The sequence below is a fragment of the Oryzias latipes genome, chromosome 19 (assembly GCF_002234675.1).
Source record: "Oryzias latipes chromosome 19, ASM223467v1".
NCBI classification, from domain to species: Eukaryota; Metazoa; Chordata; class Actinopteri; order Beloniformes; family Adrianichthyidae; genus Oryzias; species Oryzias latipes.
In genome coordinates this window covers 3121488-3142141 of record NC_019877.2, presented here as the reverse complement: position 1 = coordinate 3142141, position 20654 = coordinate 3121488, and the positions used below count along the sequence as shown (strand labels likewise).

Here is a 20654-nt window from a genome sequence, read left to right as displayed (position 1 = left end):
GCCGCCGTGTTTCGCCTTTTTTACGGCAGCGTAATGATGGACGCTGACATCATGCCACCGACTTGCTTCTTTTCAGCAGCCTATAATTAACATCATTCAGAATTTCCCTTTGCAGCCACGATCCCTCATCACAGCCGACATGTGGATGGAGAGACGTCGTGCTTTGTTGGAGCAGCTACAGTGCAGACGGGCGCACAGGTGGTAGGGAAATTGCAGTGTGCACACACACTTGCATTTTGGATCGTTTCCAATGTGGAGGCCTATAAAGCCTGCATCGAGAGCTGCCAGAAGCTGTGAAAAGCTGGGCATGGAGGTGCCACCACATATTTTAACCTTGAGTTTAATAAGACAACGAGAACTGGTTTGCCTATAGAAGTCGTCTTTCAGGATCTACATTGAAAGCCTCATTTTCTTTGGTTGTGTGAACTCTTACAGGTGTGATAGTGGATTCAAACCACTTCTATACAAATTGTCTGCCCACTTCCTGAACTTCACATTACAGAACCACATCAGGTTCTTTTTTTTTCTTTCTGGTTCCACGTGTTCAAAACAGTCGGCTTGATGCGTTTGGTTTGCGTTCCCTACACCTTCACTCAGTTCTTCCTTGAAACCAAGAAGCTCAGCGGACCATCCTGAAAGTCCAGCGACTAAAAAAAGGAAAGGAGTGGACGAAAGATTTTTGTTGGAACACCACAATAGACACTCGAAGCAGAAGAATCATAAAAATTCTGTTCCTGGTATGTAGCTTTAAACGGGTAAAGTGGAGTCTAGACGAGGTCAGTGAGGCTAATTACAGAGGGAACCTGGCCTAACACTCAATCAACTAAAGGAAAACATTCACACCCACATCAGTGTCCACTCAACACAACTTCACATTTTTCTAAACCTTATGTTTTATTAGAAAAAAAGGGGGGGGGCTATTCAAACATAGATTAAAGCACAAAAATACATATATTTGGACCAGAAATCTTTAAAAAAAAAATAATAATAGATAAATTATCAAAGCACCCACCATTCTTCCCCTTCCACCCTGGTCAGAGCTGCACACCACAAATTCATTGAAAAAAAAAAATTCAATATGGCGGCTTTTCTGTTGGTTTCGTCTCCATAGCAACCATTTTATTTTTTGGTCACCTGGGGGTGGCGGACATGTCCATGTAATTTTTGGAAGAATCTGCAAAAGTACATTTTTGAATTTCCTTGGCAACGTGCACATTCTTAATTGGCTCACATCGTAGGTTGTATAGTTTCACTCAGCTTAAGCCAACAATTATGATTTTTCATAACATTTCAGTAGAAATCGTGCCAGCAGTAGTAGACCGCCATTTTTGCGAGTTAAACTTTAAAAACCAACATTTTTTTCCCAAGTAGCTTCCCAATGATGCTCGAGGAGTTAGGAGGTAGAGATTTCTCCCAAAGACGCAGTGGAAAATGGTACGTTGGAGGAGTTTTATGTGCACAGGTAAAGCCTTCAGATAAAGATGGGTACACTTTATTCAACCCACTTGCTGAGAAGTCAACGGGTGATTAATGAGAACATGGGTTCGTGCATTAATCTAAAAGAAATCATTAAACCCCAAGCAGGCTTCACATAATTTATCCGATGATGATGATTTCACCTGGTGTGCAGTGATTAATGGGCTCTCGTGCCGTTTAAAACAAACCTGATGACATCCCAATTTCAAATTTTATTAGAGGAAAACAAGTCAATTTCTTTGTTCGAAGACAGTCGGAATATTTAACATTTGAGGTTATCAGTTTGGTGAGTGAATGACACATTTTGAGGTTATCATCACACGGTTAAAAGCAGAGGATGAGCAAAGAAAAACGTGAAAGAGCAACAGTAGCTGTCGGAGTGGATGTCCAAACACAGATTTGTGAGATTAGGCAGGAAAATGTCGAGTTCATCTTAGACTAAATCCCATATTGTGATCCACTCATCTCCCTTTGGACATGAACTCTGAGTTACATCTCACTCCTAATCCATGGGTTTAATGTCTGGTCATTGGAGCTGAAACAGCTTTAGCTTTTTCTGGGAAGTCTTTCTCTACACTTTATAAAAATGTTTCATTGTTCTTCAGAAGAACAGTTGTGAGATCAATCTGTTCAAAAAGCTCACAGTTGTTTGTCTTTTTTTTAAATTTCAAATTAAGGTTCTGTGCATGCTTCATTTTCTCATACCTGAATTCAGTCATTTGTATTACTGTTTTTTTGTTTGTAGAAATACTTTTCTAAAATCATCATAAAATGATTTAAGAGCTAATGTTGCTTAATTAAAGAACATTACAATACAAGAGAGGGTCATTAGGGCATTTTTGTCCGTGTAAGTCATTTGTCCGACGACTTTGAAGGCAACGCGTGTTACGCTTTAGCGCGAAGAATTCTTGTGACCGAAGCAGGTATTAAAACTAGTTTTTGCTTAATAACAGCGGCTGTTTTGTTTATGACTCATAGTTATTGCTGGTTTTATTCTTTCTCAGATAATATATTTGATTTTACACACAATTTTAGGTGTTAAAAATTAACTCTTAACTGATTTTAGTTGATTTTTGAAGGATTCTAGCTAATGTTAGCTTCTTTTTTCTCCGTAAAATACAGCTAAAAAAAAGAATCTAGCTTTTCCCCCGTTAACTTTAACAGTTTATTTTATTTATTGGAAGGACTGACATAACGAAATGGCATCTCACAGCTACATTTCCATCTCTGAGCTCCACCCCAGCTTTTCTCATCCTGTAAGTTAAACTGAATTAATTATCTTTTTACCTTTTTACAATAAACATAAATGCTTATAGGTATAATTATTTGTTTTATTATTTATATGTATTACTTATAATGCCATAATAATAACGACATGTTGTGGTTATCTTTTGGTTGAAATTGCTGTTTGTCTCTGGCAAAGACGATTTTAGCTGCAATAATAAAAGACTCCGTTACCCAGAATGCTCAGAAAGGCAAAGCAGCACATGATTGGTCACTTTAGCCCTGTTAGATGCTGCCGAGCTGCCAGTGTTGATAAACTGGGATCGTTACTTTTTCGCCTTTTCCTCACTAAAATATGTGTTTACATCTAAAAAGGAAACAAAAAATGACACAAACAGATACATTTGTTATTGATTATCAAGTTAAATTGAAATAAAAATGCTTCATTTTTTATTTAACGGCGTAGCTAAATGTGTTTTATGATTCTTTTTGTTGCTAAAACGTAACATGAAAAGAATAACCTGATTTTTTTGTAACTTTTTTTTTAATGAACTGAGTATTTAACTTAGATTATATATTATTTCCTGTTTAAAAATATTAATGCCTCTTTTTATTTATTAATTTATTTTAGAACGTTTTTGGCATTGTCATCGCAAAGACTGATGTCAGAAGCTTCCCAAGCAGAAAAAGTTAGTACAAATCAATTTCTTGTCATTGTAAAGTGTTTTGGATTTTATTGTCGACTGGTGTCCTGTACTGCAGCGCCCTCTTGTGGTGATTTCACCTATTTTTCCTGATGGGAAAGCTTGTTTTTTTTCTGATTTCAGATTCTGATGTTGAGCGATTCACCTTTGGCTTCACCATAAAAGACTCTCCTGACTTCTTCATAAATGTGTCCGCCTGGGGAAATCAAGGATACATTAACAGTCTTGCCGATAACTTCAGGATTGGTGATTGCGGTAAACGCTCCTTTATTAGCTCCCACATGTGGAAAATTAACCATCTCGAAAGTTTTTTTTTATTGTGTTATCAATTTATATTTTCTTTTTATGAGGGAAATCGAATATTTTCAGTTATTGTGTTTTTCCTTTTCTGTTTCCAGTCACCGTTGAAAATCCTTTAGTTTCCAGCAAAGACCCAGAGAAAGACAAGTTCTGCCCGGCAACACCAAGGTAACATTTTCCTCATTGTTTGTCACATTTGTGACTGACAGCTGATGAACAATGAGGCAACTCTGCAGAAATGTTTTGCAAAACCGGAGGGATTCATGGGTAATGTAGTCATGGTCTGAAATGCCTGCGTGTTCTGTCAGCCCGTACAGGCTGCTGGTGGTCGAGCCTCATTCCCGGGTGTTGCTGTGCACGGACATGGACACGGTCGACAGGCTGCTGCCGCTGATGCACCTGCCTGCGAAGGACTCGGCCGATTTCTACTCTCTGGGAGACATTGTGGCCAACGGGCAAAAGCTGGATGGTGCCGCGATTAATATACTGGCAGCTGTGAAGACGGTACGGAGCATTAAAACTGCAGTTTATTGAGATTTTTAACCCAATTTTCAGATGGTTTTTGCTCTTTTCTTTTCAATTTCTGTATCCGTCTACCTGTTTTATCACAGAAAACGTTTCTACATGCACATCCAGCAAAAGTAAAAGTGTAAAGTAATAAAAAAAACACATACAATGTTTTAAAAAAAACCTATTCTTAAGGAAAACAGCAGATTTTCCGATAAGTTTAACTAAAAAAAACATCAAGTAGAGGTTGTGAGTTGAAAAGACACGTTTTTCACTGTTTGCACAATCACACTAAATTATTTTCATTAAGAAAAATACAGAAAAAGGACAGAAGGATTCAAAAGTTATAAAAAAAAATAATATTTAAAGAAAAACAACCATAGGATGAATATTTTTACTGATTTATCGATTTGATTGATTCTAACCGCTATCACAGTTTCGTGTGTTTTATTTTTACATACTGGAAACTGTTTTTAATCCTGATTTTGTCTCATATTAATTGTGCAGCACTTTGTAATCTGGATACCGAAAAGTGCTATATAAATAAAGTTTATTATTATAAATATTTAACAGCATGCGCATACATATTTAATTGCACTTTCATTTGCTAAACTGATCTAATTATTGAAGTAAATTGAATGGAGGATTTTTAAGTGTTGAAATATCAAACAATGAGAAAAATAAATCAGATTTTATCTTGTTTAAAATAGGAAATGATCCAAAAATGTAGATATGATTTCAACATTTTATTTGTTCTGTTCTGCATCTCAACAGTCAGTCAAATTGTTTTGTCCCCACACAAACTGGGTTAATGTTTCTATCAACCCCCCCTCCCCTGTATTTAAAGACATTTTTAAACGATTTACTAACTTTGATTTTGGTTTTTTCTTCCATAAATCCCTTTTCTGTTTGTATTTTACACAAAAAAAACATCATTAGATGTTCAAATTTGAGAATTCCAGAGGAAATGTGACACGAAATCTCCTGTTGTTGATTGTAAAAGCAGAATTCTGTCCGTTTTCTGTCTTCAGATGGGGGAAAGCAGACAGTTCACCACCTCAGACGGACGGCGAGGACAGAGGCTGGAAGTGAAGCTCTTCGATGACGCCGTGTCCGGCTTCCCTCTGGTCTGGTGGGTTGAGATGCTGTGCAGCGGCCGCCTTGCGGGTTTGATTTCCGCTGACCTCTGCTTCCTTCACAGCTGGGAGAAGGAGAGCATTCAGCTTCTGCAGACGCTGATTCCCAGGGAGGCGGGTTAGTCTGTGGATTTTTTTTGTTTTTTTTGCCTTTTGTTGAAGCTTCTGGGGGGGGGGGTGCTTAACATAAATGTCTGAACTCCTCTCCAAGTGCTCTTCGTTGCCGATGCAAAGATCAGCTTTGACAGCTTTCGTGGCGGCATGGTGGCAACCGTCACCTCCAAAAGCGTCATCACTGTCAACCCCGGTAAGAAATCCCATCAGCGCTCTGTAAAAAAAAACACCCCCGTTCTCTGCTTGAAGAAAGTGTTTCCAGTGAGAAACCGAACCACTTCCTGTTTGTTTTAGACACACGAGAGGCCGGCCTGCTGTTCAGCTTCGCCAAGCAGATGTCCGAGTCCGGAGCTCTGGACCACGACGAGGCGGCCGAGGATCTGCCCGGTGGGTTCTGTCCAAAAACAATAAACATCTGTTACCCTAAAAAAAACTGAGCAAAATGCTGTTTGTTGTCATTTCCTTACCCTTCAAAATAATCTCTTTTTTAAATTAATTAGGCTGAACATGAATTACAAGTAAAACCCCACTCTGATTATCTTTTGAAGTATTTTCAAAGCGTCACAAAACTGGTTTTGTAGGACACAGTTGGTGCAGAGCCAAAGTAGTTCATATTCACCTCAGACCTGTGGGCGGGACCGTCGGTGCAAAAGCAACCCCGCCCCCCACTTTCCGTCTCCATCTGTTTACACGCTCTCCTGCTAGCTTACAGCCCCTCCCACCTCTAAGCCGTCCAGTTCAGATCCAGATTCCAGCTCAGGCGAGGAAGACAAAGACAATCCTGGATCTATCTGTCCAAAATCAGAATTTCCAACGTCACCATTTTTTTTGTCTGCTCCTGATTCAGTTAAATAAGAAATACTCAGAAACTTTAAGCTTAAATGTCTTTATACATGTCCTGCATCATCGGAAAAAGGCCACAAGAACATGTTCCAAACAGCAAAAACACCGTTTTCATGGGAGGGGGCCCTTTAAGGGATTCACTGCTGTTAGTAGGACAGTTTGTGCTTCATAAAAACAAACAAAAACACCACAAATGCTTTTGAAAAGTTTCATTTTAAAGAGTATTTGACAGAGATGCTCAATTATATCATTCATATTTAAAAGGATGTTATTATTTTCCTCTGTTGTCTTGTCTTTTTGTGTCTAATAAAAGAAAAATCACATTTGAGGTCTTTAAACTAAAATTCTAATCAGTCACTTTGTGGTGAACTCCACAACAAAGCTAAATGCTTTATTATTAAATATAATACATTTGAATAATTATTAAGAGGATCCGTAAACCAAAAGGTAAATCATTCAGACTCCATACCCGGTTGTTGATAAGAGTTGGTGTTTGTTTGTTTTTTGTGGCTTCATTTTTGCGTGTTTGTGTTTGTTTTCTGCCTGCAGTGGACTCCATCACTGACGTTTACACCGTCAACCAGCTGAAGTTGAAGGCCAAGGAGCAACCGGAGACTTTCTTCGGCCTGACTTACAGCTTCATCTCCAAGCTGGACCTGGACTCCTCTGCCTCTAAAGTCATCAAGACCCGCTGGTACGATCGCACCAAAGTCACGGCCTCCTTCTTTCCTTCCATCTGTCCGTGCTTCGATTTGGGCTTTTTTCAGCTCTAAATGTAGGTTCCTGCTGACGGCGGACATGCAGAGCTGCGGTAACCAGCTGTGTCCGGGCGGGGAGCAGCCGTTCTCAGGCACCACAGGCTTCGACCTGCTGGTGGACCTGACCGACCACACCGGCACGCTGCAGGCCTGCAGCCTCCGGGGCGCCACGGCGGAGCAGACGCTCGGCTGCTCGGTCGGTAACTCCTCAGAGGCTGAGGGGGGGGGTCAGCTCCAAACTGCTGAGATCCACAGACTTCTCTTAAATATGCTGCTGCCTGCTTCCAGACGGACGAGTTCATCCGTCTGACCGATGATCAGCGCACCGCTCTCAAGTGGAAGTTTCTTCTGGAAAGATGCAAAATATACCTGAAGGTATTCCAGCCTTCAAAAGGCATGTTTTTTTTTTTTTTGTCTTTGTGATGTGTTTTTATTGTTCATGAGATCGTCTGCCGCAGATCCTTCCCTCTGCGAGAACGAAAAGCGGCATCAGGGGGGTGATCCTGGCCTGCTCTCCGGCCGACCCAGGAGAGGTGAAGCAGCATATGTCGGCTGTTCTGCAGCAGCTTTGAACCAGCAATGCGAAGTCTGTTCTATTTACATTTGTTCTGCGCTAATTACAATGTAAACAGATGCTTCAACTGTTATTTATTTATTTATTCTTATTTATTTAACTTATTGATATAAATTGATTTATTTAAAAAAAGGCGTTAAATTGTTCCTGTTTAATAAAGTTGTGTTTTGAAAAAAAATTCTGATTTATTATCACAAAATACAATTAAAAAAGAAAAAAAAAACAAAAGCAACTGTTATAAAAAAAAGTATATTTAAAATAAAAAGAATGATGTAGATTTTATGTAGCGACAATAAATGCTTTATTTAAAGCAATTTTAACCATAAAAAAAGAAAAATATGTATTAAAATTTTGAATTCATAAAAATGATTAAAAAGAAATAAAACAATATGTTTAAATATTTTTTGACATATTACTCTGAATCATAAGGAGACATATTTGCACATTTATTGTAATGATTGCCAAATAAAAGTTGATTAATTACCTGAAAGAGTGTGGGAAAAGGCGATTTTATGATTCTACCTCTATTATGATTTATTTTTTATTATTATTATTTTACATCGTTGCATTCCTGCATTTAAACAATTTTTTTTTCAAAGCGGAACGTTTGACACACTTCTGTGTTTATCGGGGACGCGTTAGTCAGACGTACCGCAGTCGCGAATGATGGCTTCAGGAAATCTGTAAAGCGAATTCTTATCAGATTTTTAGATGTTTTCTCACATTCAGATATTTTTAAAACGGCTTTTCTTTAAAAGAGTTAACTTCAAAAAGCTTGAGCTGACGTCGTTGGCCGATCGTTTGGACCGAGTTCGTCAGATGTAACTAAGTGGACTGACGGGTTCTGGTGTTGTTTGTAACCGTGACACACTAGCGGAGAAGCATGAATGTCAACCAGGGCACGGTGGGCAGCGACCCGGTTATCCTGGCCACGGCTGGATACGATCACACAGTCCGGTTCTGGCAGGCCCACAGCGGGATCTGTACCCGGACGGTGCAGCATCAGGACTCGGTATCCTTTCCCTGGTTAGAACGGTTCGGTGAGAGCTCTCTGTTTACATGCGCTACCGCTGGCTTACAGCCGCTCACACCCCAACCTGACGAAATGGCCCCCAATTTCGGAGCTTTACTGAATTGAAAAACAAAATTATGACTTTAGTCTCGTAAAATTTTACATTTTTATTGTTGTTTATACTTTTACAAATTTATTAGTGTAATTTTTTTTTACTTTTTAATAATAATTTTACTACGGAACGGTATTATGTTAAATAAAAATAAAATACAGGTGACCTTTGCTCTAACTTGTTTGACATAATCCGTTTTTGTTTTGTTTTTGTTTGATTCACCACACACACTAAAAATAAAACCATCAACTGTTAATTAAATGCAATAGGCTTAATATTTTACAGCATTATTCTCATACATAATATGTATTTTGTTGTAGAAAAATGCTATAAAAGGCATATATATGCTAAATACCTCAAAAACGCGACTTTCGGAGTGGGCCTTTAACTCGTCATTTCAGCAAGTGAATTCCCTTGAAGTGACCCCGGACAGAAGCATGATCGCCGCCGCAGGTCAGTCCAAACTCTCCCATTTGAAGGCTGCGCGGCGTTTCACTGCGCGTTCCTCCTCTTCCTCCTGCAGGGTATCAGCACATCCGCATGTACGACCTGAACTCCAACAACCCAAACCCCGTCATCAACTACGACGGAGTCAGCAAGAACATCACCTCCGTGGGCTTCCATGAGGACGGACGCTGGATGTACACCGGAGGAGAGGACTGCATGGCTCGCATATGGGACCTAAGGTACGGCGGTTCACCTCCACCGCACACCCCGGCAGAAATCCACTCTGCTGTTATCAACCCTCCTCCTTTCAGGTCAAGAAACCTGCAGTGTCAGAGGATCTTCCAAGTAAACGCTCCCATCAACTGTGTGTGTCTTCATCCCAATCAGGTATCCTCAAAGCTGCACAGGTGTTTGATGTGGATTTATCTGTAGATTTGTCAGCGTTTTGTGATTTTTCTTTTAGGCGGAGCTGATTGTTGGGGATCAGAGTGGCGTGATTCACATCTGGGACCTGAAAACGGACCACAACGAACAGCTGATTCCAGAGCCAGAAGTCTCGGTGAACTCTGTCCACATCGACCCCGATGCCAGCTACATGGCAGCCGTCAACAGCTCGGTGCGTCCCCAAACTGAACATGGGACGCAAAAACTGGGGTTGGAGAGAAACTAGAGTGAGGTTCCTGTTCCCCCCCCCAACAGGGAAACTGTTACGTGTGGAACCTGGCTGGAGGGATGGGAGACGAAGTGACGCAGCTCATTCCAAAGACGAAGATCCCGGCGCACAAACGATACTCGCTGCGCTGCAAGTTCAGCCCCGACTCCACGTGAGGCTTTTTGTTGTTTCTGCCTGACGTGAGGCCAAACAGAAAAAAAACCTCATTGATGTTTCTCCTTGAATGTCTCCAGACTACTGGCCACCTGCTCAGCGGATCAGACCTGCAAGATCTGGAGGACGTCCAACTTCTCCCTGATGACGGAGCTGAGCATCAAAAGCAACAACCCCGGGGAGACGTCCCGAGGCTGGATGTGGGACTGCGCCTTCTCCGGAGACTCGCAGTACATCGTTACAGGTGCGTACCTTCACCTTTGGGTCTGTCCCCTTGTCCCGCTGAGTTTTTAAAGTTAAAAATGGCATGTTTTAGCAAACTTTAATATAAAATTAAAGCCGTAAACGGCGTTGCATGACCTGCAGAGGACACTGCCCCCTTTTGAACCGCCTTCACCCTCCCCTTCTGCCAGTCTGGTCACAAATTCATGAAAGAGAACACTTTTATTCAAAAGTGCGGCTTTTCTGATGGTTTTATCTCCATGGCAACCATTTCAGTTTTTGGTCACCGCGGGGTGACGAACAGGTTTCGGTCATTTTTAGAAGAATCTGCAAAAGTAGATTTTTGGATTTCCTTAGCAACGTAGGATTTTTGTTAACCACACCCACATTTCTTATATGTTCATATTGTTTGTCATATCGTTTGGTTCAGCTTGAGCAGAGGTGCGCTCCATTTTCTCAATATTCCGGTAAAAAATGCGCCCACAACAGGAAATCGCCACTTTTGTGAACTCGCCGTTCAAAATCCACAAACTTTATTTCCAAAATTCCAATTAGTTTCCCAAGGACACCGCTCCAGGAGTCAGGAGGCGATTCTTAGGAGGAGTTTAAATTTGTAGCTGGGACTAAACGGGATAAATATGTATTTTTTTACAAAATTCAAGATGGCAGCTTCTTCCCGAGGTCAAAGGTCAATGAAACTTCAGCTCTTGTTGAAGACTTTTGAATTGTAAATTGTAGAATAAATTGTAGACGAATGTGAAAATCACCAAACGTCACTCTCTGCCACACAGTGACCACCAAGCCGTGGCACCTGTGGCCATCCCATAATAATTAAAAAAACTTCCTTCCAATCTGGTCGTCGTAGTCCAGGATTATTGCGGGGCGGAGTAATAATCCCGGTTTTTATCATTATCCAGCTGTTTCTTTAATGTTAGGAATCAGTTGAAGCAGAAAAATGGAGGTAAAGTCGCGTTTTTGTTCCGCAGCGTCTTCAGACAATCTCGCTCGTCTGTGGTGCGTCGAGACCGGCGAAATCAAGAGGGAGTACAGCGGCCACCAGAAGGCCGTGGTGTGTCTGGCCTTCAACGACAGCGTGCTCGGCTGAAGAGGACGACGGACGCCGTCAGCCGGAGCTGAACCCGCTGCTCAGTTTTGTCCAAATGAAACCCGGAATCGTTCGGCACAAAAATTCAAATCCAGAGGGTGACCGTTTTATTTTTTTTTAATTTTGTTGTGAATCTGTTAGTAAGAAGGAACATTTCCCAGGATATTTATTAAAAGCAAAAGGAACGCTGTCATTCCCGCTTCCCGCCTGGAGGAGGCGCTGCGGAGCTGCTTTCTCATATCAAGTGAAGAGAAATAAAAGCTGTTCAGAAAATCTGCTTTCAAATAAAGAGAAACGAAACCAAACAGTGTACATTTTATTTGACAAAACATCATAACATTGTGAGTACAAAAAGTCACCAGAGAGGAGGAAAGTTGACAGCTTGACTAGCTGGTTCTCAGGATGGACAGGGAACCAGGAAGGTTGATGGATTTTTGGGGAGGAGAAGCAGAAGAAAAGGGAAAAGTTTAGCTTTGCAGGGAGGCAGCGGCGTCACTCGGGCAGGTAGTAGAAGCACACGGAGACGCAGATGTTGCTGGGAAAGCAGATGTCGATGCAGAAGTAAACCAGCCGCTGTTTGCTGGGACCTGCAGCCGAGAAACCAGAAGCAAATATTGCATCTTTTTCTGCAACGGCTGCCTTCATATCAGTCTGTGGTGTTTGCTCCGAGTATCTCAGGTGAGGAAAAGCAGCCAGAGGGGCGGGGCCAGTGATGTCAATCTGGTTTGAAGGTCTACATGTTCCTTTGTTATACTTTCTTTTTAGGAGATTTGAAACATTTCTTTGCCTTGCTACTCTAAAGACAGCTGATTACTTTTGTCACACCAATGTCCTGAAGAAATAACACACACAAAAAAAAAACCCAAATAAAGGGCTAAAGTTGAGAAATTGCTGGGAGGAGTCTAGAAAAGGTCAGCAGCAGCTTTATTGTCTCTCTAACATCTCTGATACAAACTCTAAGCTTTATCGAGTTTGACGTTTTTGGGACTATTTTTTGTGGCGGATTACTATTTATTTGATTCATTTCATAGTTGTTTGGCAGGAAAAAACGACCAAACCACAGTTTGTGTTAGCTTTGATGTGGTTTCAGTTTTTCTAGAAACTAGTGGATAAAAATAAATTAATTAAAAGCTGCGTGCGACCCCACCCCTTTTGACACGCCCTCATTGGCTGAGCAATCGCCCCTCCCCCTCCCCTTTTTTATTTTCAAAATGACGGCCTTTCTGTTGGTTTTATTTCCATAGCAACCATTTTGTTTTTTGGTCGCTGGTGGTTGACGAACAGATTTATGTCGTTTTTAGAAGAATCTACTAAAGTACGTTTTTGGATTTCCTTGGCAACACAGGTTTTCTGTTAACCCCGCCCACATTCCTAATATGTTCATATTCTATGTCATATTGTTTTGTTCAACTTGAGTCAACAGTTTAATATCTTAATGTTTCGGGGGGAAAATGTGCGAACAATGGCGAAAACACCACTTTTGCTATTTTTTTTGTCCCCCCAAGCAGCTTCCCGAAGATGCTTGAGGAGTCCGGAGCCGATAGGTCGGATTTCGAGTTTAAATTTGCAGCTGTGATGTTTTTGGAAATTAAAGATGGCGGACCTCCTCCCGAGGTCAAAGGTCAGCAAAACTTTGGTTGTGGTTGTAGGCCTAAATTGGTGGAATACATTTAAAATTGAAGTGAAGATTGCTCAAAAAAAAGTTTTTCCAAAACTGTGGACAAAAAAAAAAAAGTGAAACTCTGTAAATTTCACACTTAATCATTTTTTTTGGGGGACGGGTCGTTTTTCTACGCCCTGAATTCATTTTCACCTGGTGCTATAGGAGCTTTTGAGTTTGTCCCGGTGGTCACATGTGCATTTTTAGCAGAAGCAGTCCTCACCGTCGGCCTTGCGGGTCCAGTGGACCGGCCCGCCCCGACACAGAGCCCTGAGGGGCTCCTCCAGCGAGGAGGTGTTCACCCGAGCGCCGGTCAGCACTCCCAGGAACTCCGTCTGCCTCTGCGTCCGGTTCGCAGGGAGCTGGAAGTGCCTCTGGCGAGGAGAAGAGCGGGTCAGGATCTCAGGAGGTCACGTTTCCTTCATCCCTAAAGGGAACGTCGCCAACTTTCTGAGCATCAAAGCGGAATTACTGAAGATTGAATGACTTTAATGGCTCTCTGAATCCACGAGGAGCGGTGAGGTGTGCGACACCCCGAGACGGAGGCGCGGGGACCCTCACGGCCTCTCCGTTTACCGGCAGCTCCTTCCTCCTGAGCCCAAGTCCTCCATGAAATCACATCTGCACACCTGAGATCCCGGTTCTATGGCTGAGCGGCGGGTGGGACCCTTGAATGCTTCAACCTGTGTTCCAGTCAAAGGAGGCGTCTTAAAAGCTTGCAGAGCCCTCACACAGAGTGCCATTGTGCCCCCGCCCCCTCCCCTCCAGGGCTCCGGTAAAAAGATCCCGGCGGTGGTGGTGGGGGGGGGCTGAGGGGATCGGATGTGCTGAGGAATTCAGGCCTGGAGGCGGGGACGGGGAAGCACTTGGGGGGTCCGAGTGCTTCACCCCCCTCTTTGTGCATCAGCGGCGGGCAGATCTGATGTAGCGTTAGACTGATGACTGACCGAAACGCCGCCACGCGGCAGGTTCCACTCTTACCTGGAGCGACGGGTCCTGGAAGAGCGAGTTCACGTTGTCGTAGTCGGACTGCTCCATCTCCTGCAGGAAGCAGCTCTCCTGATTGGCCGGCTTGTAACAAATCCAACCCTAGAACACATTTTCTTTGTTTTTGTTTTGTTTTGGGGCATCAGAATCTACCAAAACAAAGGTTTCTCAAAAGGCGTCGACCTGAACCTACGTGTTTGACGTCAAAGAGCACGGTGGACGTCTGATTTGCCGGAGAGGTCACAGAAAAGGTCACAAGGTCGTTCTGCTGGTCCACAACCGCTGACTGGTTGAGCGGAGCTCCGGCCGGATCCGGAGCCGAGATCCTCACAACCTGCAAAAGCTGCAGGACGCACAGTGAGACCGATGGGTTCTGGGTCGCCTCACGACGACACCGCATCCTACCTGAGAGGGGGGCTGGGACAGCCGGAGGGGGACGACCAGTCCCAGAGCGACGACGACCAGCAGCAGGAGGGCGGAGAGGCCGACCCAGAACGCCTTGTGTTGTCGGAAGTGGGACGGGCCCCCGTCCTGCGGGTACATCCACACAGACTTCAAAACACCCGGGTTTCCCCGCAGTGACGTTCATCCACCTGCTGCAGCTCACCGCGCACCGCTCCTCCTCCACCTCCTCCTCCGACCGCGTCCAGCACCTCGCCATCCTGAGTCCCGGGGCGGCTCCTCGCTGTCTGCTCCCGTCTGGCGGCTTTCAGCGCGGAGCTGCAGTCATGACCAGCGCTGCAGTGACGCGCCGCTCACCTGCTTTGCTTCCTTTAACCCCCCCCCCCCCCCCCCCGCACACCTCCCAACCCCCACCCTTCCTCCCCTCCTCCTTTGGCTGCACCCTCTTCCAATCTCCCACCCATTGGCACACTTTCCCCAAAGCGTGCCAAAACCTACAAAGGAGGAAAGGAGTAGCAACCATGAGGAGTTGTGGTGCACACACCTGAACAGAAGACCCCCGTTTGAACGAATGATCAGATTAATTATGAGGAATTCATTTCATTTTTTTGTCATTTCATTTTTAATCTATAACTATTATCTATAATGTGAGCTATAATGCCTGAAGAGGAATCCTTCGGCAGACATTAACGGACGATGGAGGCCTTTAACCCCGGAGAATCCAAAAACAATTTTCTTCAGATTTTTTTTAATACTAATTAAACAAATTATTTTTTTTTCAATTTGGGAAACCACAATTAACAGCAGCCAAGAAAATGTGAATAAAATAAAAAATGTTTTGACCCCCGTGGGTTCTCCAGGGTTAATCTCCGATGATGGACACTTCTAAAGGCGTTATCCCGCTTATTCCAAGGTTACAGAAAAGAAAGAAAATGAAACCAAATGTCAGTACCTTTTTTTTTTTTAGATTTAATTGTTTTTCACAAAAAGAGGACTATTTGATATGTAGTGTGACACGTTGTCATGGTAACAGCTGCAGAGCCTGCCCTGACCCGGCCTTGCTGTAGCTGAGGAAAGTTTTATTTTTCTTTTGTTCAGATGATGAATCAAACGGTTGTAAAAAGAAACAAAGTCTAAATTCTTAAAATCTCTTTTTTTTTTTTCTGCATCAAACTCACCAAGCAGATTAACCCTTGTGCTATCTTAGATGACCCCCCCCTTACAGTGATGTGTTCCCCCTACCATGATAAAGGTGGACAGATTTCATGTAATCCGGTGAAGATCACAAATCATTGAAGAAAAAAGGTTCAGAGCTCTGTCTAGTGCAGGGGTGGGCAATTATTTTAACTCGGGGGCAACATAAGGGCCAGACCAGGAGCAGATGCGTCGAGTGAGAATGATATAACATGGAATGTAGATGAAAACATTTAGATGGAAAATTATATTCTAAAACAGAATATTCTAGAGTTTTTAGTTTAAAACGTTTGTTCCCATTTTAGATCTTTTTTATTGTGACGTCCTTTGGTTCCTTCAAGGAGCCGTAAAGTGCTGTATGAATAAAGTTTCATTCATCATGATCCTTTTAATAAAATAAATAATATTATTTATGAAATAAAACAATGACCAGATAACACTCAATGGTTTTCAAAGACAAAAATTCAGGAAAAATATACTGATACACTAAAAAATAAAATAAAATAAATAAATAATGGATCCTGTCCCGTCATAATTCCGCAGAGACTTCATCAAACGTCTCACAGTTTGCGCAGCTGCAAGTCTGTTTGTCATCCAGTAATAGGGAAAAGCACATTTCTATGTCTTCTGCTGCAGCTATGCATATTTCTGTGTTACCTTTTCACCAGTTGTTGCAGGAGTTATGTTAAAAAAGTTACCGTGATCGGTGAAATCCACGGAGTCTGATCACAGATTCATCATTTATGGCAGTAAAACTCCTGACTGAACATTTTCTCCCTTTTCTCTTTTTTAAATTCTAAAACCTTTATAGAAATGAAGTCCAGGATCTTAGAATGAAAACAAAGATCTGATCACAGATTTCTGATCTGAAGAGCTCCGCCGCGGGCCGTAGTTTGCCCATCCCTGGTCTAGTGGGTCTAGACGACCCAACTCCCAATGTGAAAGTGCCATGGATAGAAAGCACAAGGGTTACATGAAATCACTCGTCTGTTCTCCAGTCTTGCTGTGTAATAAGGTATGTCAACATCATGGTATCATTAAGGTTATTAGTATTGATGTGTTGAACCAGAGACTCTGGACCTGATGGTTTTATTCCATCTGTTCTCATAATTGGTCAAGAATGAAGAAAATCCCCCTCTGTGATGTAAAAATCAAGGTTTGGAGTCAGCTATAGTTACAAAAAACTTCATAAAGCCACTTTCTTTGGTTGTTTTTGGATATTTGACAGCATCACAATGTCACAAATGGAAGTGAAAATACCTTAAAATGAGGCTTTTCACAGAAATCATTTTGTTAGATCAAAACTAAACTAAAGTTCGACTCCGATCATCCGATCGTTTTTAGCTAAAATCAAAAACCCTGTGTGGTTTTTTTAGGACATACTTTCTGCAGAGCGGCAGGAGTTTGTCCGAAATTTGCCTGAGTTGTGGGCGGGACTGTTGGCGGGAGCAACCCCGCCCCCGTTTCCCATCATCCATTGGCTTTACATGGTAGCCAACAGCTCCTCACACCTCCGACCCGAGTCCGATTCCCGCTCAAACGTTTGTCTACAGGTGGATGCATCATAATGGGGGCGGAGCTGTGAGCTTGTGGCCCCGCCTCTTTTAGCACCCATGTCACTGCTCCAACGGCATTTTTTTTCTGTCTGCTCCTGATTCACAATGATTGGAATAAAGAAATACACAGAAAAGCCAATTTAAGTAATTTTCTTTGTCTTATTGTTAAAAAAATTAATCATTCAAAAAATAATGTCAGCGCATGACGACACTATTATGACAAAGTTGTACCACAATAATGCACGATTATATTAGTCACCGGTACCACTATTGTGCCATAAGTGAGCCGGTTTAGCTCGTGCTGGTTTGCGGCGCCTTCCGTCCGTGAAACTGGGGTTCGAATCCGGGCTGCTCCCTGTTCCCTTCTCTACTTCTGTGCCGGTCCCAAGCCCGGTTGCTTTGAGAGGGTTGCGTCAGGAAGGGCATCAGGTGTAAAACTTTGCTAAGTTTACAATGCGACTTGTTCGCTGTGGCGACCCCTGATGGGAAAAGCCGAAAGAGAACGACGACGACCACTATTGCCCCATAAAAGGATGACAGACTGTTCATTAAGTGGGAAAACCCATAAAAATACAGTCTTCCTACCCCCCCATCGCACACACACACACGCACTCAGGCGCACGCCTCCACCACCAGATCTGGCCTCCATCCCCAAACCAGACAAAGGACAAAGGCGGGAGGCAGGTGCGGCGCCGACAGCCTCTCTCCACAGGTGAGAGGGTGATATGCCACGTCCAGACGACGACAGCCCAAGGTGACTTTAAACTCTGGAAAAAAACTTTGACACAGAAACCACAAAGGTCCGATCTCATGAAAAAGCTTTATTAGAAGCTCCGTCTTGAAACATTTGTGCGTAAAAACCTGAACTCCTCATTGCACCATCCCTTCAATGTGAAGCTCTCCTCCTGAGGAACTCGAAAGTTGCCCAAGAGGAGGTTTCACCACCAAAAAAAAAGGGGGCCGGTTCTTTCAGAATAACACCAACAAACCGGAAAAGCAATACTGGATCAGATAAAAACCCGTCAAAGTGTCCGTGCAGTTATCAAACCTATTATTAATAAAACTCTTCCACGTCGGACGTCTGCTTCCTCACCCCTGCAGGGCAGGGAGGAGGTCCGCGATGGACTCCACGTAAAAGTCCGGCACCATCCTCCGCCTCTCTGCGCAGCCGCTCTCCTCGTGGCCCGCCACGTCCTCCAGGGTGCTGACCCCCGTCAGGGTGAGGAGGGTCTTCAGGCCGCAGTTGGAGCCCAGCAGGATGTCGGTGTCCAGGCGGTCCCCCACCATCAGGCAGCGCTCGCGCTCCACGCCGAACTGGGAGGCCAGGCAGTCGAACATGAAGGGGCTGGGTTTGCCCACCGTCTGGGCCTGGCGCTGGGCCGCCGTCTCCACGGCCTGCAGCAGGCAGCCTGTACCTGTGTGGGTCAGGGGGGGCCGGAGGTCAGAAAGGTCAGAGTTTTTTGAGGAGGTCTCTTTTCATCCTTACCTGGGACGGCTCTGCCCCCCTCCAGGGGCAACCTGGTGTCCCTGTTGGTCCCCACAAACAGACAGTCCTTCTGGATCAGGTACTGCAGGGCCCGGTTCAGCTTCATGTAGCTGAAGTCCTGGTCGAAGCCCACCACCACGGCCTTCACCTCCGGGTCCAGGGGCACGTTTGCCCAGTCCCCCGGGCCCCCTGAGACGTGGTCCGGTCCCACCCCGGTCTGCTGGATCCCCACGGTTTCCAGCTCCTGCCTCATGGCCTGGCTCCCCATCAGGAAGACCTTTTGACCCTGCAGCCCGCAGGCCGTCTGCAAGAAGACTGCGCAGCCGTACGCCGTCCCGAACACCTCCTGCTCGGTGACGTCAAAGCCCAGCGTGGACATCTTGTCCGCGTACATCCTCCGGGTCTTGGTGCTGTTGTTGGTGAGGAAGAAGACCCTCTTCCCGTGCTGCTTCAGCAGGTTGATGACCTGCGGCGCGCCGGGGATCACCTGGTCCCCCCGCCAGATGACCCCGTCGCAGTCGAACAGGATGCTGTCCACGGAGTCCAGCAGCTGCTGCAGCAGGACCCCCTGCAGCCGCGCGCATGATTTGGACCCGGACATCGGGAGGTTTGAAGGAGATTCTGCACAGAACTGCAGCGGAACCCGGAGGAGTTCTTCTGGAGACGCTGAAACGAGCCCAGAAGGGAGAGAAGCAGAGCAGGTCTGACCTTTCGCCGACTGTCGCCGGAATTCTTCGGCTACTTCCGCACCGGCGCTCTTAAAGGGCCAGCAGCCCAAATTTTTTTTTTTTTAAGTACAGTATTACCAAGAAATATTTTATTTACATTTCACTGAGTGAACGTTTCGTAACTCTTGTAATACAACAGACTTGCCGCCTCAGCAGTAGCCGATAGGTTTTTTTAATTTTTATTTTGTTTATTGAACTTTTATTGAATAGCTACGACAGAAAGAAATAAAAAAGAATTAAATACAAAAAATAATTAAATAAAAAAAAACATAATTGTAGTTTACAATACTAGGGATTTTCAAACAACATGTGATCGTCAATAAAAATATAGTTTTATTGCATTTTCTTTTTAAATTAATTTCAGAGATTTAAAATATAAACTGATCTCTTTATGAAATGTATTGAAAAATAGTTTGGTTTTTGAAAATCAGCTCTTATGAATAAAATTTTCCCCCAGATATTAATAAAGTATTGAATGTCAAATCAAATAGATTATCACCAGAAACTACTCCAAATAATATGATCTGCTTTTGTAACTGAATAAAAATAGGAAAGGGAAACTTTGAGGAGCACCAAGAAAAAGAAATCCTCCCAAAAACTGTTAACATGTATACATTCAAAAAAAAGATGATCAAGAGTTATATTTATGTCACAGAAAGAAAACCAAAACTTACATGTAGTAGTTCCTTGCATGGATAGACTACATTCATTATTAATCAAAATTGACAGTTTCTCATATTTTATTTTAATATTTATTTTGAACATAAAAACAAATGGAATAGAATTCTAATTATTTATGGTTGATATAAAATGTAGACATTCAAAATCTGTCGTTATAAAGGTTGTGACATGCTCCGTATGTTACATATATGGACATGCTTGCTCTTAAAAAGTTTGGATTTTCCTTTTCATTTTTAGGTTTTGAACTTTAAAAATGTGTAAATATGCATATGTTCTTATTAAGTTTAGTCGCTATACTTTGCTCTTTGCGAGTCAAAACTTCCCAACTTTCTGTTTCGTTCTATTTCAGCGAATGTGATGAGACGCTTTAAATCTGCATCAACATAAAGAACATTTTCTGGTCATCTGGTCATATAAACGTGTCGTCTGTCATTTACAAGCCGCTCACATAAACACGTAAATATTGGACAAATGTTTAACATCTATTTCACTTTTGACTTCTGTGAGACAGAAAAATGGAAATGAAATCTTTGAGTAAATTATTTTCCAATCATTCATAATATATATATATATATATATATATATATATATATATATATA

At 43.1% G+C, this 20654-nt stretch overlaps 4 protein-coding genes across 6 annotated transcripts; 2 read left to right on the top strand and 2 right to left on the bottom strand.

Annotated features, from left to right (window-relative positions):
- Positions 1-2311: 2311 nt before the first annotated feature.
- On the top strand, positions 2312-7988 carry meiob (meiosis specific with OB domains). 2 transcript variants are annotated; one of them, XM_023949802.1, is made up of 14 exons: positions 2312-2399; positions 2661-2732; positions 3332-3389; positions 3528-3659; positions 3803-3872; positions 4013-4208; positions 5243-5343; positions 5413-5465; positions 5559-5654; positions 5756-5848; positions 6854-6998; positions 7084-7258; positions 7351-7437; positions 7521-7808. In XM_023949802.1, exons 2-14 carry the CDS (start codon positions 2676-2678, stop codon positions 7632-7634), a joined length of 1377 nt encoding a protein of 458 aa, XP_023805570.1. In that variant the 5' UTR covers positions 2312-2399; positions 2661-2675; the 3' UTR covers positions 7635-7808. The 2 variants fall into 2 exon arrangements, with proteins under 2 accessions (XP_023805570.1, XP_023805569.1); XM_023949801.1 differs by having other exon boundaries at positions 2313-2399; positions 7072-7258; positions 7521-7988.
- A 282-nt stretch (positions 7989-8270) lies between these two features.
- On the top strand, positions 8271-11665 carry mlst8 (MTOR associated protein, LST8 homolog). Its single transcript, XM_004080145.4, has 8 exons — positions 8271-8648; positions 9162-9213; positions 9284-9446; positions 9519-9594; positions 9671-9823; positions 9907-10031; positions 10114-10277; positions 11242-11665. The coding sequence occupies exons 1-8, from the start codon at positions 8520-8522 to the stop codon at positions 11358-11360; spliced, it is 981 nt and encodes a 326-aa protein (XP_004080193.1). The 5' UTR covers positions 8271-8519; the 3' UTR covers positions 11361-11665.
- Positions 11664-14752, bottom strand: bricd5 (BRICHOS domain containing 5). 2 transcript variants are annotated; one of them, XM_023949668.1, is made up of 6 exons: positions 14615-14752; positions 14413-14538; positions 14201-14350; positions 14002-14109; positions 13244-13394; positions 11664-11947 (listed from the first exon to the last, which is right to left on the bottom strand). In XM_023949668.1, the coding sequence occupies exons 1-6, from the start codon at positions 14666-14668 to the stop codon at positions 11853-11855; spliced, it is 684 nt and encodes a 227-aa protein (XP_023805436.1). In that variant the 5' UTR covers positions 14669-14752; the 3' UTR covers positions 11664-11852. The 2 variants fall into 2 exon arrangements, with proteins under 2 accessions (XP_023805436.1, XP_023805437.1); XM_023949669.1 differs by having other exon boundaries at positions 14201-14341; positions 14615-14728.
- Positions 14753-17960: 3208 nt separating this feature from the next.
- Positions 17961-20647, bottom strand: pgp (phosphoglycolate phosphatase). The gene is made up of 2 exons (XM_004080144.4): positions 18646-20647; positions 17961-18574 (listed from the first exon to the last, which is right to left on the bottom strand). Exons 1-2 carry the CDS (start codon positions 19244-19246, stop codon positions 18249-18251), a joined length of 927 nt encoding a protein of 308 aa, XP_004080192.1. The 5' UTR covers positions 19247-20647; the 3' UTR covers positions 17961-18248.
- Between the last annotated feature and the right edge of the window lie 7 nt (positions 20648-20654).

Bases quoted from the DNA above. Each gene is read 5' to 3' on its own strand.
- meiob (XM_023949801.1), top strand. From the start codon at position 2,676: ATGGCATCTCACAGCTACATTTCCATCTCTGAGCTCCACCCCAGCTTT. The intron at 5,466-5,558 runs GTTAGTCTGTGG...CTCCTCTCCAAG, and splicing joins GCTGATTCCCAGGGAGGCGG to TGCTCTTCGTTGCCGATGCA. The intron at 7,259-7,350 runs GTCGGTAACTCC...GCCTGCTTCCAG, and splicing joins AGCAGACGCTCGGCTGCTCG to ACGGACGAGTTCATCCGTCT.
- mlst8 (XM_004080145.4), top strand. From the start codon at position 8,520: ATGAATGTCAACCAGGGCACGGTGGGCAGCGACCCGGTTATCCTGGCC. The intron at 9,595-9,670 runs GTATCCTCAAAG...TTTTTCTTTTAG, and splicing joins TGTGTCTTCATCCCAATCAG to GCGGAGCTGATTGTTGGGGA. The intron at 10,032-10,113 runs GTGAGGCTTTTT...GAATGTCTCCAG, and splicing joins AAGTTCAGCCCCGACTCCAC to ACTACTGGCCACCTGCTCAG.
- bricd5 (XM_023949668.1), bottom strand. From the start codon at position 14,668: ATGGCGAGGTGCTGGACGCGGTCGGAGGAGGAGGTGGAGGAGGAGCGG. The intron at 14,539-14,614 runs GTGAGCTGCAGC...ATGTACCCGCAG, and splicing joins TGGAGGAGGAGCGGTGCGCG to GACGGGGGCCCGTCCCACTT. The intron at 14,110-14,200 runs GTAGGTTCAGGT...AATGTGTTCTAG, and splicing joins TGCTCTTTGACGTCAAACAC to GGTTGGATTTGTTACAAGCC.
- pgp (XM_004080144.4), bottom strand. From the start codon at position 19,246: ATGTCCGGGTCCAAATCATGCGCGCGGCTGCAGGGGGTCCTGCTGCAG. The intron at 18,575-18,645 runs GTAAGGATGAAA...TGACCCACACAG, and splicing joins GGGGGGCAGAGCCGTCCCAG to GTACAGGCTGCCTGCTGCAG.